Source organism: Neodiprion virginianus, chromosome 4 (assembly GCF_021901495.1).
Source record: "Neodiprion virginianus isolate iyNeoVirg1 chromosome 4, iyNeoVirg1.1, whole genome shotgun sequence".
Taxonomy (NCBI): domain Eukaryota; kingdom Metazoa; phylum Arthropoda; class Insecta; order Hymenoptera; family Diprionidae; genus Neodiprion; species Neodiprion virginianus.
The window spans coordinates 13,831,572-13,850,510 of record NC_060880.1 but is presented as its reverse complement, the minus strand read 5'-3'; the positions used below and the strand labels follow the sequence as shown (position 1 = coordinate 13,850,510).

General features: G+C 36.5%; 3 protein-coding genes across 17 annotated transcripts in view; 2 read left to right on the top strand and 1 right to left on the bottom strand.

Annotated features, from left to right (window-relative positions):
• Window positions 1-935: 935 nt before the first annotated feature.
• Window positions 936-14,759, top strand: LOC124303807 (Hermansky-Pudlak syndrome 3 protein). Of its 2 annotated transcripts, XM_046761487.1 has the most exons (4): window positions 936-990; window positions 9,595-12,293; window positions 12,455-12,572; window positions 12,675-14,759. In XM_046761487.1, exons 2-4 carry the CDS (start codon window positions 9,645-9,647, stop codon window positions 12,854-12,856), a joined length of 2,949 nt encoding a protein of 982 aa, XP_046617443.1. In that variant the 5' UTR covers window positions 936-990; window positions 9,595-9,644; the 3' UTR covers window positions 12,857-14,759. The 2 variants fall into 2 exon arrangements, with proteins under 2 accessions (XP_046617443.1, XP_046617442.1); XM_046761486.1 differs by lacking the exon at window positions 936-990 and having other exon boundaries at window positions 8,499-12,293.
• On the top strand, window positions 1,898-7,440 carry LOC124303808 (dymeclin). Of its 12 annotated transcripts, none has more exons than XM_046761497.1 (13): window positions 1,898-1,983; window positions 2,514-2,663; window positions 2,763-3,068; window positions 3,197-3,400; window positions 3,516-3,760; window positions 3,896-4,135; window positions 4,204-4,388; window positions 4,493-4,618; window positions 4,696-4,809; window positions 4,921-5,133; window positions 5,229-5,411; window positions 5,514-5,630; window positions 5,717-7,440. In XM_046761497.1, exons 3-13 carry the CDS (start codon window positions 2,782-2,784, stop codon window positions 5,885-5,887), a joined length of 2,085 nt encoding a protein of 694 aa, XP_046617453.1. In that variant the 5' UTR covers window positions 1,898-1,983; window positions 2,514-2,663; window positions 2,763-2,781; the 3' UTR covers window positions 5,888-7,440. The 12 variants fall into 12 exon arrangements, with proteins under 12 accessions (XP_046617453.1, XP_046617449.1, XP_046617457.1 ...); XM_046761493.1 differs by having other exon boundaries at window positions 1,907-1,983; window positions 2,504-2,663; XM_046761501.1 differs by having other exon boundaries at window positions 1,930-2,079; window positions 3,920-4,135; window positions 4,207-4,388.
• Window positions 14,525-18,939, bottom strand: part of LOC124303809 (facilitated trehalose transporter Tret1-like) — a 22,852-nt gene continuing 18,437 nt past the window's right edge. For all 3 annotated transcript variants that reach the window (XM_046761504.1, XM_046761502.1, XM_046761503.1), the window contains 7 exons: window positions 17,846-17,975; window positions 17,608-17,743; window positions 16,822-17,275; window positions 16,375-16,624; window positions 16,086-16,295; window positions 15,783-15,975; window positions 14,525-15,677 (listed from right to left, as the gene is read on the bottom strand). In XM_046761504.1, coding sequence (XP_046617460.1) covers window positions 15,433-15,677; window positions 15,783-15,975; window positions 16,086-16,295; window positions 16,375-16,624; window positions 16,822-17,275; window positions 17,608-17,743; window positions 17,846-17,975 — 1,618 coding nt within the window. In that variant the 3' untranslated portion in view covers window positions 14,525-15,432. The remainder of the gene's footprint in view (window positions 15,678-15,782; window positions 15,976-16,085; window positions 16,296-16,374; window positions 16,625-16,821; window positions 17,276-17,607; window positions 17,744-17,845; window positions 17,976-18,939) is intronic.

Below are 18,939 nucleotides of genomic sequence, written 5' to 3'. Positions count from 1 at the left end.
AAGGGGAAAGTGCACAAAATTTGACAAAATCTAAAGAAGGGGATCGTTCTGCGCAACGATCGACACCTATAAAAACGGCGACCGATCATCGGGTCGTCCTCTTGGTTTCTACCACCAGATTCGTCATCTTGTTCCGGTACAGCCTCGAACAATGTTATTCAATGATTCATGGCTAAATACTAGACATAATCCGCAATATTAGGAAAAAAGTCGATAAGAATTCAGTTTTTGGGAAAAAATCGAAAGCACGTATTCTGTATTCTTGCATGCTCTTCACAGTGCTGTTGGATTCATTGAGTTCTGATGAACATCTTGTTTCTAATGTAAAAAATGAACTTTGTATATACAAGTTAACCCCTAAAATAAAGAGTTCTTGAGAATATTCGAAGTGTGTTTTTCATCACTTTTGACAAGGTATTTATTACTATTATTATTAGTTATCAAAATCCCCTCCTTGTATGCAAAACAGAAAAATCATCTTGGGAGGTGGTCAACTTTGGAGGGGTTTTTCACCCCTTTAAAATGAGTTTGGGCCGATAAAAAAAAATACGTATGTCATCGATTTTGACCCTCTATAACATACCAGAGTTTCATCGAAATCGGAGGGGGACACCTGAAAACGTTTCCTTGTAAGTAACTCCGTTTTTGTGACTTGAAATATTGAACTTATAAAATAAATCCAAGTTAATCAAAGTATCCAAATATATTAAAATCAGTCATTCCGTTAAATCCTCTCACCAATCTACGCTGCAAGTCATCATATCCAGATTATTCTCAAAAGGTAAGCCAATTAATTAAATCTTTTATCCAATAATTACTCCTTCCTCGGTTCGTTCGATTAGAGCGACAGAATGCCCGTTGTCCGGTGTATTTCAATACTTTATCGGTAATTGGTGACCCAAACTACTGATGTGAGTCTAACTGTAGTTGTGTGAACGATTCCGGTGTCTAGCATCTGGAAATTTCCACCAGGTACCGTTCGACGTCACAGTGTTCCGAAGCCGATACACACATCTTCAGTTAACGTATGAAGTTAGACACACGCGACGATGACTTCCCGGGAGATTCGAACGGAAAGATTTGCCAACCTGAAATGGAAAAGTAGCTCAATTGTCGGTAAGTTAGGGATTTTAAGGTCGAAATCACAACAGCTTCTATCACCAGATGCTGTGTATCGGTTTCGGAACACAATCCAATCACAATCCGTATTCCGTGTTTTGTTGTAATGCAAAACACTAGCATTAGACTGGCAGTCTTTATACATCTTTTCACGCATTAAATCGAATGAAAAAGATTTACATAAATTATGAAATTGTCTGTGGAAGACTACCTCGGCGAAAAATGTAATTATTTTACTATATACAGGGTGTTTGGTAATATTTAGTTGTAAATAACCGTAGTATCCCTTCTTACGTTATTAGGATGATCCTTTGTAATTTGTGTGTTTTGCTTACTCTAATACGGGCAGTTGATCAGTTTTGTGAATACTAATCAATACCACTACAAATAATTCAAGAGTATATATATAAATGTAGTACTCTACACTCCTAATTTACACTATTAGACGCAACAACGCTGAAGGTCCATGATAATAAGACTTCTAGATTATCAATTACTAAAGAGTTTGTACGAATGATACGAAAACTAGTATTTTAATTGTTAATCTAAATTTTTAGAAAAGCAATTATATGTTTAATCACTAACGATAGGCCAAGTTCAACTTAATTAATTTGTTTCATTTGCTAGATATGATTTTATTAATAATTAAAGAAGTACACATGCCAACAAACTGCTTGACGATTCCGCTGTTTCATATGGCACCGCGTTGTGTAGCACGATTCATGGCCTATATGAGTTGTAAAGTGGTTCGACGACTAGCGACCACCGTGTGACCGCGAATTTTGTCGATTTCACTCGAATTGCTTTTTACTGCAGTATATCTCGAATATCGATCGGATCGTGATCGGATCTGACGGCACTGTTGTGAGTTGTCAAGTTTTTTTTTAACCATACTACTCCTGCTGTCTACTGTCTGTCATGCCCTGCGTATTAAATGTTCCTCCTGATTGATGTTATTTTGTAAGTGGTTTATAAATAGGGTCACCATTATTGCCTAAAAACGAGACGGCATATGATCGATACATATTGGATTTATCGTCGCTGAATTGGAATTAACATTCGGTATTTCAAGATAGTAATGTTTATTCGTCAAGTCCGTATAGGTTACTTATTTTTAACCTACACATTTTCCTCAGTCTTTCTCACACTGGCTTGCAATTTGTTATCTCCTACACTCAATGGAAATTTATGAACCATTTGTTCACTAACAAATGATCGATCACTTTGATCTATTTGCGAGCACATATTGCTACGCTGTTTGTTAGAAAATTTCACCACCATTCATACAGCTTTGAGCGTTGCTTTAATTCTAATTTACCCATCACTTGCATGCTGTGAATGTGAAAATTACTTACACACAACAGCATTCTTACTGATCACACAGCTTCTTGCAGCGTAGACATCGTTTCAAAAAACCGTTGGCCATTGAAATGTTTTGAGAAAACGTCTCAAAACATATTGAGCTTCTAAATAGTGGCATAAGCTCGAGCAGCATTGCCATGCACACGAGACTTACGATTTGCAGAGATAATTGCCTTCGAAAGGTAAGTTACTGTAAGTTAAGTGATGATGACGCATCGCAGTTTTCTTACTTGCTGGCATATCTACCTGTTGAATATCATTACATTCTCATACTATTTTAGGTGAGCTACGAGTGAAGCAATGGGTACGACACCAAGTCGATACGAGGACCTCTCCAAAAACAAATTCCTCATTAAATTTTCTGGAAAAGAAGCTATTTCCCCGAGTGATCAATTCTGGAATAGATTTTTATCATACAACATCCGTCCCCCGGTGACTAGAAATGATCAAATTGAACTCGATTCAAGGCTGGACACAACGTGTCAGCAGTTACTTGCCAATAACCTTAACACAGGAAACTTTGGCAGTCTCATACAAGTATTTTTACAACGAACTACGGAATTGCTTGCAGCTTCTCAGGACCAAAAGTGAGAATAGAAAACAAAAAGTCACTACATTTTCAAAGAGTTTCCATCAAAGTTTACTCAAAGATTGTTCTTTACGTTTTCGCAATTATACCTTACCTCATACCTGCGATCATTCTTTTTTAACGCAGCATAATGTTTGCTTGGCAAACGTACAATGCACTCTTTGCAATACGATGTGTACTAAAATATTTATTGGAAACGGTTGGCGAGGAGGAAATGATTCGGCATGTCGAATCTATGCCGCAGCGGACTAATGCACCTGAAAGTTCAGTTTCTAGGCTTGAATCGTTCTTCGAGGCCTTGGTAGAAACTATTATCGATGTACCCTTATCGTGAGTAGTTTTCAGTGGATTTTGTGGTGTAACTTTCTTGACTGTACAATTACCATACACAAATAGGAATATTCTGTATACTTGAAGTTGATTTCATGTATATTTTCTTTCTCAGGGAATTTACGTATGTCGTACACCTAGAAGCAGTAAACTGCTTGCTAGTATTACTATCTGTACAGTTATTTTCCCAAACTCCAGCAGAATACAGTAGTGTATACAAAATAGCTATGCATGAGGATCAAAGCGCGCATGCTTCAATAATGGTCTATACTCTTTTGCATAATTTTGTTCGACAAGATCATGCACCTCCTGGTTTGCTTACACAGCAAAATGGAGGAGGATTAGTCCTAAGTATTGCAGGTAAATTACAAAATAATAAGTTCGATTTTAGAGGAGGAATTTCATCACTTTATTATAAATTTGGGGAAAGGCTAACACTAGTATCTATGCAACTATGTTATACAACACTAATCTGAAACAAGTATTGACCATCAGGTGTAGTAAGAAAACACATTTTAGCTGGCTTATGGAATGTTATCACAATGGGCATGGCAAAAAATTCAAAAAACGTACAAGTTTCGAATGTTGGTACGACGGAGGATGAGGAACGACAACGTGATACAGAAACTCCACTTGCTAGTCAATCGCTTCTGTTACTGTTGGTTCTCACAAACCACTGTACGGCAACTCATAATCCATACAGAGATGCATTATATACTTTCACAGACTCTCAAGGTATTTCATTTGAATAAATTATCAAAGAAATTCCACTACCAATTCATCAAATTAACATTTTTTCTTAGTAGATGACTGTACTGTGACACCGGCGAAAGCAGCAATGTCCTTTAAATTTAATCTAGATGAGTTGTATACTACTATTTGCAAAGTTCCGAATACGGATGAAACAACGTTGCTACTTTACATGTTGTTGCATCGAAATCCAACAGTTAAAGCATATATTATGAAAAGGGCAGACATACAGTTACTGGTGAGCATAAATAATGTAAAACATTTATTGGAAATGATTTCAACTTCATTGTTAGTACCATAACATTATTAACGAAAAGTAATGTTTAATAAACCTTTTTCTAGGTGATACCGATACTACAAATATTGTATCATGCCCCTGATAACACATCTCATCACATATACATGTCCTTAATAATTTTGCTAATACTCAGCGAAGATGATACATTTAACAAAAACGTACATGAAATTGTGAGTATATTTAAATAATGAATGTATTTTTCATTGCGATTCTGTTCTCGATATTAATACTTGGGTTATGTACTTAGATGTTGAGAGGTGTGACGTGGTATACGGAGCGATCTATAAGTGAAATTTCACTAGGAGGATTGTTGGTTCTAGTAGTCATTCGAACCATACAATACAATATGCTGAAAATGAGAGTGAGTTATTAATTTCAAATAGATAATATAATCATTCTTACCTAGATCATTTCTTGTAATAAGTAATTGCGAATACTTGTAATAAACTCAAGGAATTTAAACACTTATTAGGACAAATATCTTCATACTAATTGTTTGGCGGCTTTGGCCAACATGTCAGCTCAGTTCAGGTCCTTGCATCCGTATGTTAGTCAGAGGTTATTAAGCTTATTCGAAACACTGGCAAAAAAATATGCAAGACTGGAATCAAATATACATATGCAATCGGGAAATGCTGACAGCGCTGTTGTGAACGTGAATGGAAATGTAGTCAGTTCGGACATGGCAAGTAACACATCAATGAGAAATATGATAACTCACTTCTATGCCATATATTAAATCTGGAAAATACAACCAGTTGTACTGTAATGATTTTTCAGATTCAAGACTTGACAGTTCTTGAAGAAGTACTGAGAATGGTGTTAGAAATTATAAACAGTTGTTTAACGTACCAGCTTTCTCACAATCCTAATGTCGTCTATACTCTTCTTTACAAAAAGGATGTATTTCAACCTTTCCGAATGCATTCAGCCTTTCAAGATATCGTTCAAAATATAGACTCTGTAAGTTTTTATGAATATGATTGTTATATAAAGTTTATAAATCTCTTCTCATTTTCAAATTGTTGACTAAACAATCGATTTCGTCTTTCCGTTCTCTTATAGGTGATCAACTTTTTCTCTTACAAATTAGAACAAAGAGATCAGTCGCATATTGGCGTTAGTCAGGTGTTAGCAACCATAGAACAAGGGACTACTCAATGGCCGAAAGACCGAATGAGGGTAAATTTGAGAGACCATCTAATATTTACATCATTACTCCAATGTATAATATGGTAGGATTATTCTTCGGCCATGCTTCTTTTTAGAAATTTCCGGAATTGAAGTTTAAGTACGTGGAAGAGGAACAACCAGAAGAATTTTTCATTCCGTACGTGTGGAGTGTTGTTTGCCAAGGAGCGTTACTGCATTGGACTGCCGAAAGTATTAAATTATTTTCATCCAACAGCAGCGAACAGACGACAATCGTCGTTTGCTGATCCTTACACACGGTTTTTTTTTATGTGCTACTACTGTTATGAGAGATCATGAGCGCTAATAGTACAATATGGAAAAGTGTATTGGATACCAAATACGTCGGAATACTACGAAGGAATATACTTTATAGGGTCAGTAGCTAGTAATATGTATACTTGAAAACTTATCCGCTTGAAGGTTTTATATTTGAACATTGAAGACGATCAAGTGCTTGTATTGAAATATATCTATCGATATTGACAAGTATATTCGAAGGAATAATTTCATTGAAATGTGTCTAGAAATAATTCTAAAACCACTGTAAAATCTCGCAATCCAGCACTTTTTCGTTACGTTTTTCATATTAATCTCTTTCAGTTTTTCAAAGCCTTCATTTATCGATTTACCATTTCCCATTACACTTTAATTTATCTCGGATAAAGGCATTCCTTACAGTTCGGACTTATACTTTGAACAAAATGCAAATTCACGAAGTACATCTGACCATTGACTCGCATTATGGCATTTGACGTATCATCATAATTTGTATTCATGTGTTCATATTCTGAGACGTTAAAATGGAAATTAGAATCATGCGAAATTTGTTCCAAATATCCGATGCAAAATTAAATTCTTTGTTGAAGTACAGTGATACTTGAATACGAAACACATCATTATGTGATAAGTGAATAGATGGTGAAGGAACGGATGTGATTTTTCTCTATTCCTAGAGATACTGTCTACTGGAATTGGTTTTTTCTATCGTCGATTGCTTTAATATCCATTAGTATCGCACAATTGAATCAAAATATTCGATGGTAACGCGAAGGTCTAATTCGAGTTTAGAAGTTTTGTATATTTTTTTGATTAGTGGATATTTTTTTAACTGTAAATCCTGTAATTAATTATCGTAAGTAAAACCTGAGAGTAAATAAATATCAGTTGTCACGTCAGAATAACAATTTAATGACACATTGGAGTAAACAGCTATTAATTTATAGAAAAGCCATCGCGTGTGATATCTCAACTCCGTCGTAGCCAATTAGACACACGTAATTATAACGTGCATTTTTTACTTTCTAGCATCTAATATGGTACACAAATTTCACAGGATTGCTCCACACTGGTACTCGGAGATCCCTACATTAATCCTGATATCTTCCTGAATCATTCATATCCAATCATCCTGTGGCAGTCAGTAATAAATTTACACATTGTGGTTCACACAGCTTTTATCCTGCGAAATGTGACCATGGTAAAAAAGGTTCGTATAAATATCAGCATCTAAGATGGCAACTGCCTATTTAATAATTATTAACGTCATCTTTCAAACTATTGGAGACACAGATTCCTATCACTTATGAATCACTAACCAGCAAATGAATCATCAAATAAATTTCATAATCATGCTTTGTGATTCATTCAAAATGTACAATGATAAGTCAATGGTCAATTCTGCATTTTTTGCAAAAGTATCGATAAGAATAAAAAAGATAATGTTCCATTATCTAAATATTCAAGCAGTTCTTGGTGTAAAATTTTATTCGAGTAAAGATTATCAAAGATATTACGTCAATGATTGAATATAAATTACGTATCTAGTGGGATATTCCGCTCCGTTTTGCTCAGTTTCACTCTATGAAATTAACGCTCAATCGCTAAAACTTGTGTTCCACAATTTAGCATACGTCGCATTTCTGAACTACCAAATACTATCGTTGCATCTACTTTCGGCCTTCTCCATGCCGAGACAGTTAGTGATAAAAGCTGAATGACCCACGCTATCCCTGGAACCTAAAAGATCGCAGGCCACGCGTCTTTGCCTATCTGTCCGCTCCTAAACTTTACAATTTGTGGATCATTGAAGGAAACATGTTAGGATATTCAAATTGTATGTGCAGTTTAAAAAAAGGTTCGTATACAAATCGAAACCTGTTATCCGTACTCGAATAATCTTCTACATGGCACATACCTGTAAATTATATTTGCAAAGTCAATCTTACCATTAATTACTCGATATGCCATTTCGCGAGCTATCGAAACTATAATCATTGAAAGTGTGGAGAGCAACCCCAAAAGCGTACAATTTATCTATAATTTATAAGCTTGCAGGAGTGATTTTCCTGCAACGTATTAATCACTTGTGAGTTTTGATGATACATATTAGTATACTGTCAGAAGTAGCAAAAAAAAAAAAAGAACTAAAGTATATTGGAAAGTTCAATATTAAAAAAAATGGACATGAAATAAGTGATAAGAATATTGTCTCTATTATAACCACAAGCTATGACCGCCAATTGTTCTATCGGAATCCTTTATTTGAGGCATCATCAGAAGAGTCAATATAAGTCACAACGGCTGCGCTTCACCAGAAACTTCAAGTGATGTATATTTCAATTACCGCCAGAAATACCGCCGTATTGTCCTCGCATTCGTTCAATTCTTTCTATAAACGCGTTGTGTCTCACGTTTAGTTCCGCTGGTTTACTTCAAAAGCCGAAAATGCACGTAACGAAAGTTATTATTTACATGCTTAAAAGTTGTTACGATTTATATTTTGCTATTTATTTATATTAATTCGTACCGTATATCTACGAGCACGTGCGGGATGCTCAAATTTATTTGCGCCAATAGAATGCGGCTCATTGCGGCTCTGACGATAATGTCGTATGCTGTAGTTTTTCTTTATCATCAGATGATTCTCAATTCTGCGGCTTCCCATTTGCCTCAGTTCTCAGTCACGATTTGGAACCATCCGTCACTTGACAGCTCGATGAAAACAGCATGGAAAATTATTTCAATTCGGATCTCCGTATTTGTATGTTTAAAACTGCATTTCTCACGGCATGTGTTCAGTTCAACGTGATGATCTGCAATCTCCCCTTTGTAGAGAATAACTGGTAATATAATCTTGTGAAGTTACAAAAAAATAATACGAACACAGACTACGCGGATCGCAATTTAACTGATGTTTAAGCCCTTCCCAGTTCTGTACGTCATGCAAGCCGTGCTCACGAGTAATTAATAACACACCTGACGCACCACAACGAAAAAAGGAGTTCAGTCACACCCAAAAGCGAATTTTTAATCCATCTACTCAGTCTTATCTGTGACAAAAAGTTACGCTTAATGTAATTCAAAATCAACTGAAGCCATTTCCCAAGAATAATTAACACATCAGAATTAAAAATGGTACGTGTGATTCCAGTGCATAATTTTTTGAGCCAGAACGTGGCCACAATAGAAGAGCCCACTGCATCGTGTGTAGCATGTAATCTTCACGGAGAATTATTGTTGTTGGCATTACCAACCCATTGTGTCGAGGTTCATGATCTCAAAACGTCTGACCTGAAACTTCTCACAGTATTTCCAACTGTCGATTTGGTATGTCAAATCCTCCACTGCACAACAGGCGATTATGTCGCAACTCTGGAATCAAAAACATCAAGAGATGGTCTTACGACTAGCTACTTTGTAAGAGTTTATGTTAATTGGGCACTAGTAGAAAGTCAAGGACATGCCATGCGAGCAAGAATAGCAGGCAGAGTAACACCGAGCTTAAACCGTCCTATGAATAGTCTGGAGATGATAGAATTGCCTCTCAACGGTCAGCCAACGGTTATAGCATGCTGTCAGATGACAGGAAACCTACTTGTTGCAATTGGCTGTAGCGCTATTCTTCACGAGTTTAAGGTAGAGACTCAGCAAACTTCGAAATTAAAATTTATAGACTTTGAGGCAAGGCCCTGGTCTTTGGGCTTCAGTTTTTCTCCTACTCGAATGGAAATCACAGAAGATTTCATTTGCATATTGAATTCAACGCACTTCCTCGCCTTTCGCCTAACGAATCCAATGTACGATGACATTGATCAGCTCAGTTCTATTGCCTCAACGAATTCGTCTTCAGTTGACAAAACTTCGATATCTACAAATTTTTCTTCACTGGATAAAACTGAGAAGACATCAAGTTCCGGACAACAGGATTCATCTCCTCGTTCAATTGAGAATTTAAATTTCAAAACTACTTATAGAGGGCATGAACAATCCGGTGCTGTTAGCCTTGATTTGAATTCTCTGGTAACTAGCGATTCTAGATTAAAATTATCCCCTCGGGATAGCACAAAAGTGAATGTAGACCAGAACTTGAATAACAATAAATTACTCCGCTCTAGGCTGGGTCCTAACAAGGTACGATCCAAAATTATTTCCAACCCGTACATAGATTGGGAAAGATTGGTATGCAACGAACACAATGAATTACAAAGGCTAGCATCACGGGGCATCGTGGAAACGAATTCACTTCCATTTACCGTTAATCTACCGTCTATAAGCTTGGAGAGAGCAAGTCCTGGACACACCTTGAATCCGTTTATATTGAATCCAAGCAACATGGACGTTGTGATAAAAACAACATCACCGGACGACGGTTGGTCAGAAAATTATGCAGTGAAAAATTTACTCCGTATAAAAATATCGAACCAACCCAAGAACTCAAACTATGATGGGGAGTCAGAGATATTTACTTGTCTTGAATTAAAACCTCTGTACCTAAAAAGGGAGTGCAACAGTCTCTGCTTAAAGAAGTCTATACTCAGGTCCGATAAGTTTAAATATCTTCATGGTATTACATGTATTATCTGTACCACTCAAGAGGGATATGTCTACCACTTTGCGGCAACAAACTGTGAGGATTCCAATCCGACTTGCTTGACAACCTATCCATTCACTGCACCCGTTCGTCATATTGCTTTGGAAAACACTGTCCTTCACGCGCTCACCGAAGCTGGACTCGAGTCCTATACTTTACGGTTGTCCCACCACATAGCTAGAAGTTTAAACTACATCGATAACTACAAAATCTCATGCCCCAGTGTATCGGAGCCTGTCTGCCTGATTGGCCTGCACCCATTTTTGGGAATGCAAAACTTATTGTATACCAGTAGTTGTCTCGTTCTTCTAGCCAGAGCAGAAAACTCCTGGACTTTGTACTCTTTGAATTTACCAAGCTCTGAAAATTTGTACTTGGATTTTTTGAACACTGCTAAACATCACAAAAACTCCAGCCCAATTACGTACAGGCACCTGCTCGGCGAAGCACACACAATACTGAGATTGTCTAAAGAAGTTAAGCGATTCACTGGTACATCCATTACGGATACGTCAAATATTAGTCAAGATGTCCCAGATTCTAGGATAGAGAGCTTATACAGCCAGTCGTGCGCCTTGTTGGGGGATTTCTATGTCAATTCTGATTTACAAACAGAATGGGAATTGAGTATTCCTTATTACAGAATGTCCCAGATAAGAACTGCAGAGATTATTTCAAGGAAATCAACAGCCAATGCTCCTGGTTTGGTCAGATATCTGAGTGAAAGCTTAGCAAACATGAGAAGCGGACCCGAAGCGGATGCCCTTTTCCAAACTCACAATGTAGTAGACTTATTAAGTTCAGAAAGTGTCGAAGAATTGTCAATTTTGATACTGAGAAGTTCGATATTGAGAGAATACGCGACTGACAAATTGATTAATGTTTTATCGAAACAGGTATCTAGCGACTGCGCAAGATTGGCAACCGTGCTGCTGTACCTGCAGTCAGAGAAACAAGAAGTGGCCAAGGAAGTATTGGCACCAATATCAGAAGTTTTCGTTGAGAAGATGGTCCTCGAGCATTGGCACCTTCTGTTCGATTCAACTGCTTTGAAAAAACGGAGCCGAGCTGTGCCAACCTTCTCGGAGTTCTCCGGTATTTTGATGCAACTGAAAACACGAATATTCGCCGAGGTTCTGACCCAGCTTATCGATGATGGTATTCTAACGTTGCATCAAGTTGTGCAAGTGTTTTTAGAGTATTTACCATCCAGAGTTGGGAGGGATGGTCATGATGCGGCAGCAGCATTGCAGCTCTTTATAGAAACATACTTTCAATGTTTCTACGGTGATAAATCGTTGGAGCGGTCTTGCTGTTCGATAACCAAGACAGCAAACGATTTTGCAATTGCGGAAGCCTTCCGAATCCTGGTGAGATCATATCTGGGCAACTTGACACAGTCGAAAGTATACAAAACAGTAGAAAACATTACAGATTGTAATCAAAATGAAGAAAAAGCGTACCTGTTTGCCAATAAACGGCCTTTGTATCTTAATAAATTACCCCCCTACTCAACAGAGTGTAAAAGAGTACAGCGTCATGAAGAAATAAACAATACGTGTGATGTAATCAAATCAATTCGTAGCGAAGTACCAAAACTGCAAGCCTTACTGGCCAGCGGATACCTACCTGCCGAATGCATACGAGAAGTAAAGCAATTTTTGGAGACCCAAGAAATCGAGGGCCATCTTGCATTAAAATCGCTATGCATAACCGACAATGAGATAGTTACACGGATGCTTATGATAGAATACCCACAGGCAGTACTACAGTATGCAAAGGTTTGCTTAAATTATGAAAACCATGGAAAAAAGATATCACTTCTCAAACTCTATTTAAATTTATCTGTTCTTGATGCGAAAGAAAATGAAAATAACACTCTAATACTCAGATGTGATTAACTTTTTTCCTCAAACTCAATCTTATCACATTCAATCCACAGGATAAATATACCAAGGAAACTGAGTGGAAATGTTTGATTCAATTGCTGCAAAATGAAATCTCAATGCTGGACGAGGGTCAGGAATCTCAACAGTGCTTTTTTGATCAAATAATGAAAGGTAAAGTATCTGGTAGCAAACGTAAATCAAGAAAATTCAGTTAGTATTCGATACCTATCCTATACTCACTTCATGTCAATCATCCATTTGTTATTTCTGCAGACACACTGACGTATTTGGCACAAACTTTACCTTTGGATGAACTCTGCCGAGTTCTACCAAAGGAGGATGAAGCAGCATACAAGCGCTACACAGATGCTTGTCGTCGAGCAGGTCATGCGGACCATGTAAAATCGTTGATTGTCGCAACAGGTCATCAATTATTAGCTACATTAAATCTATAAAACTGTAAGTAGTAAATTGCGAAAATCTTACTCTACTTGTACATTGTCCTGAATTTAAAAAAAAGAATTTTGTCCTCGTTGGAAATTCATCCATACAGTGCAGAGTATGTGCATTGGGTTGATATTGGGACACAAATTTAGTATATTGAATTTTGTTTTTCTTCCGAGCTATCCTACTTCTATACGTACAAACGGAAGTTCGTCATAACTGACATACCTTGTATAATTTATAAGTATAAGAAATAAGTTGTTTATGTCAGGAAAACAAAGTGAGAGAACACTGATTGAGAACTACATAAATTAGCTCTGTAATTTATCGTTGAGAATCTGATATTGCTTTTGTTTTATCAGCTAATTGCTCGAATTTCTAAAGTCAATGACTTTGTTTTTTTTTTGCACACTAGTCATTCGTAGTCATAGAGATTATATAATATATAACACATGAGATGCCAGGCGATCCAGAAAAATGTAATGAAGATATTACTTGTTTGATGGTTAATCATATTAGATACACGGTTTATGCCAAAGTACTTATAACAATGAATAAGAATACTTATAACAATGTACGATAGAATATCTCAATTTGTTACAAAGCTGTGATTGATGATTCGATTCATTACAGTTGAATCTGCACTATTTAAACGTAATACACATTATGCTTTATTTTCAATTATCGGTTTTGGAAATTCTGTCATTGTCGCTCACTGTCGTTATATTTTATATCTATTCCAACAAAGATGATAATTTAAATGGGTGAAAATTGTAAAGTTCACAAGGAAAATCTTCCTGTAATGGACTAAATTCGGCTTCTTAGCTAAATTCAGATACTGTTTGGAACCAACTATCAGATAGCTACTAGTAATCAATTAATAACTGATGTTAACGAAATTTTAAATGATAAGATTATAGTTATATATATGCATATTATATTAAATATAATGGACTGTTGAGTGTTTTTACATATTATAAGTAGAGATTAAATTTTAAAACAGTTTAAAAATTTCTAAGGCGTTTTGTTATTCTTCAACAGTATCTTAGGCAAAGATTTACAGAATAATAAGTATACTTAACAAATTGTCACACTAATTGTAACAGGCAAAGTCCAAGTTCTCGGTTTAAACTGTGGTTCCCACTTTGCTACGAACTATAGCATTCACTTTGCCAATTATACTTAATAATTACATATCCCAAATTTTTTGTCTTAATCAATGATCACATAAATTAGATATTGCAATATAACTGATCTGATATTACACAACGCTTTAGAAAGTAAACTGCAGTCTTGATGTGCCTTTAGGATCTGTCTCTCTTTGTTAAACTATTCATATAAATTATATTTCAAATTTCGTATCGTATACATCGATGAATTAGTACGACGTAATAAATGAATGAAGTTAGAAAGTATCGCTGTGTCTGTAAACGAACGGTAAATTAAACTTATTAATGTTACATTAACGGTGCCGTGGTGCATGTATATTGTCATACTTACCTCATTTGTATAGTATCAGTTTGATGATCAATCACGTAATAAATCGATCAGAATCTTACTCGGAAATGATTTGCAGTCATTTCCATCGGATTGGATTTCATGCATCTACCTCGAAGGCAAATTTAATATTCCAAGCAGTAGCATAAATAGTCTTTGACGTGAAACTACACAGACGTTAATACATGTATATCACATTTATTTTAATTCAATTTACAATAATTAATTTTTTTAACACAACGGATTCGCGTAATTTTCAACTATGTAACAACTAGTGTTGCTTTCGCATTTCAACATAATAAATAGATTTGAGATACGTGTAGTGAAGGCACCATTCTCCATATTTACTCAGTACATCTTTGACCTGCCGCTACTAGAAAATCGAGTAACACTTCTACAGCAAAGAGGTCACAACGGGTTCATGTTCAAAAATATGTTTGAAGATGTTATAAATTATAAGTTAAAAGTAAATGATGAATAACAAGTGTAGTGTTCACTGAAAAGACGAATTTGAATTTCTAGTCAATGAATAGTTTGTCAATTACTTCTATCTATACGCTATAAATATTTATACATATATTTGTATGGTTAGCATCTTACAACGCTAATTGCATTTGTTTGAATTTGTCTGGAATGTGTTTACAAAATCTTGTCTAACTCCTAGCTTTGTTATTGCAACGGTATGCGAATATGTAGAAATGTTGATTCGAAGAAATCTTGATCTAAATTGTTTTTCACTAATATCAAAATGGATATACGGTCAACAAATTCTTTGTCATTCTCTCGCCGCTAAGTACAAACATTTTATCATACAATTATATGTATCTGAGGTAAGACCTATCGTACAATACAGTTAATCAGCCAGATTACACGAAGTATCTTAGTTCGAGTATAAAACCAAAATCTACAAAGTAACAATTTAAATTAATACGTAAGATTTGTAAACGTGATTTCAAACATTCTCAGCTGAATAGTTGTCCAATGAAGTTCATGGTGTCATCGCTGATATTATTGTTATACGAGTCGCTTGTATAAATTTTCTAAACATACTCTACTCGACCATATCCTACAGTCGAATTTATAATACACATTATACCATCTCTTTTGACTTTGGATTGAGAGGTTCAGACACGGCTGCATTTGCATCTTGCTTGGTGATCTTGTGAACATTTCGCTTCTTTACTTTCGATTGTGAACCGATTGCCACAAAGTTATTTTCAAAGTATTCTTCAATGTCTGATAATTTTTTGCCATGAGTCTCTGGGAGCATAATATAAACAAAGACTGCTGTGCCCAGTGAGACTGCAGAAAAGAACCATTGGACACCATGTGATCCTGAAAGAAGGAGAGTTGTTAATTGCTGGGAAAATAATATCACATTTACAGTTTCAGTCTACCTCTTGAAATCTCATTTTACAAGTATGTGGACCCTATGCCTACCTCCAAACAAATCGGTGAGACCTCTGTAAGATTGGACTGCCGCAAACATTAGAACATTTCCTATCGAATAAATAATAGAATTAGCTAAACCTCGGATGTCCGTTGGAAACAGCTCCGCCGTCATGGTCCATGGTATCGTCAACATCCCGATCATGGATGTGGCAACGTAAAACAGTAAACACGCAACTGGTATCTGAAAGAATACATGTAGTCGACAATGTTATCGCTTACACAAAGAGCCGATTCTAGTTGACCGGCTGTGAGGTGCTCAAGGCTAAAAACCGTGTACCAATGATAACTCACCCAGTCTCCTAAGTTAACCTTCTGAATCTTCATAGAATACGTATAATAGCCGGATATCAGCATAAAAATTGCCATGCCGACAGACGATGTTATACATAGCATCCTTCTCTTAAATCGTCTCAATAAATAAGTGTTACCTATTGAACAAACGAGTCGGGTCAAGCCAACCCAGATCGACGCTTTGTATGGATCTACATTTACCTCAGCTTCCTGAAAACGTTAAAGCAATACTTTTAAAAATATGTTGCTTCATGATAAGACTTGTTTCAGATGAAACGTAAATATTAACCTCAAACCATGTAACCGCATAGAACAAAGTGATATAGATCCCGGAATACTGTTGGAATAGGAAGAGCAGTATCAAAATGAACATTGGTTTCCAACCGGTTGGTTTGAGGAAGGAGCGTAACTTAGCACTTGTACCCTCATGCTTGCTCCTTCGTTGTTCGCTTAGTCTAATTTCATGTTCTTTCAAAATTGTATTGTACATATCCTCAGCTGCCGTGACTTTGCCTACTTTTGGTGCAAATCTGTATATCCTGGAACGGAAGGAAAAATTCAAAATCCATATTTTTGCTGCATGCTATCTTTCAGTATTTGTTGCATGAGGATTCTGAACTATAATTGGATCACTATTTTGGAGTGGCAAGAAAAGCCAGACTTTTTAAGAATTATAAAACTTGGATAGCTAAGCGAAAAGGAACAAATTTCAATACTCTTGTTCGAATTTTCTTACCATTCGAGGGATTTCTTGGCTGCATCGGGCCTTCCCTTCGCGATAAGCCACATAGGAGATTCTGGTAAAAATATTAATAATACCAATGGTATGGCAGCATAAATAATGCTGATCCAAGCAATAACGCGCCAGTCCAAGTATGCACCCTTAATATAAGATAGGACCATTCCGAAGGAAGCCAGACCTGGTCCAGCTGCAAGCAGAGATCCCCTGAATTCCGGTCCAGCAACTTCAGTGATGTAAACCATAGCTGGAGCCGTTCCCATAGCAGAAGCCGATCCGGTTAGGACTCGACCTACCAATATCATTGGAACATTGGTAGCTAGCGCAATCATTATCCAACCAATGGTGCTGGGGATTGCAGCAAGCTGAATTGTTTTCAGACTGCCGATAGCTTCAGTGAAGAATCCGCCAATCAGTGCACCAATTGGCACACTCAGCACGACAATGCTGGCTGTAACAAATAATTAGTTGAGTACTTTCAATATTACATACAAAACACCTCGAATCATTTCTCAAGGTAAAAGTGGTGTGATACAGTGAGATAACATCGGTAACTGTGTCAAACATTAAATTGGCAGTTTCCGTTGGGGAGCGATGAGATAGAAATCTAATCTTTTATGCGTAATTAATTGATAAGTATTTTCGTTCCTGAGCAATTATATAGATGATAAGAGGTAATTAATATTTCAATCCCCTGGTAATAATTCAATTCCTATTTGTAACATACATTGTATACAAGGCATATTGGCATCGCCTTCGCATTGTTTAAATATAAAACCATACCCATCCATGAGGTTTCGGTTTTTGTAGTGGGAAGGTCTTCTTGATTCTTCTCGAGCTGTGGAACTAAAACTGCAGAATATGCCATGGCTATCCCGACAGCGACGTGAAACGACGTTGCCATCACGCAGGCTGCAAACTAAGTAGTGGGATTTTTAATGATTATAAAATGAAAAAAACAAGTAACGCATGACAATTTATTTTTTTGTTCCAAAAACTTTTATTCATATACGTATCATACCTGTGGCAATGCAGCCTTGATGGAAGGTGGTTCTCTGAACCCCTTATTGAGACTTCGCGAGGAGACAATTGCATCTTTAAAACATTCTCGTTCATTTTCCTCGATATTTTTCGACGCCTCCTTCTCAACACTGCAAAAACAAATGACATCTTTACATTCACACGAAAGCGGACCAATTGGTTATAATTTTCTAAATGTTATGCATCAATTCGTTAAAATTGTTTATCTCTATTTCTGTTACGTACAATGCATGCAAGTACAGAGTAGGGAACATAAATGTAGGTGGGATAGAAACTAATTCACATTAATAAATATATAGTTGCATTCTTTATTTATTGTTCGACCCCTAAATACATTGCATTGAATTCCGTCAAATAATTAAATCGTTCGCTTATCGTTGGTGATGATCTATTTAAATAATTGTGCAAAGTTTAAAAATTAGCAGTTTACAACTCGAAGTTTCGAACGTCTTCAAATCAATACCCGTAATCAGCATGTGGTTGAAGTTAGTAACGTTACTGTAACGTTGCAAGTTCAAAAAAAAATCGTTACTTCGCACCATTAGAATTGTCTGAGATTTAGCAAACCATACTGAATCAAACATACCCATATTTTTCAAAAGCCAACTTCTTGAAAGTCACTCCAAAATGGCCAAATAATGAGATTCTTCCTGATGTTTCGTGACGTTAACGTTACTTACTTCAACCTTGTCAATCAGCCCTCAACTGTTTTTGTTGTCGCACTTTAGGTTATTGCCCGATTCTCGGACGGTTCAGCTCAGCACGTGAGCATGTCGATTCAATCGTATTTCCAATTTATTCGCGCCTGCTCCAAAGAGCCAATGAAACCTTGAACATCAGCCCTTGTGTCGGTTCGAAATAAACGCGTATCACAACAGTAGGAATGAAGGTATAATTTTCCCACGTGCTAGTACAGCAACTTTCATAATTCTGTAATTACAGGGTAATCGAGTTTTTCACGCGCAGCTCTCGAAAATATGCGAATCGTTTTAATGGTTTCACAATACGTAAATACATACACATAAATACCCTAGGTATACATGTTGGTATTCTAACTCGATTGATGCATTCAGC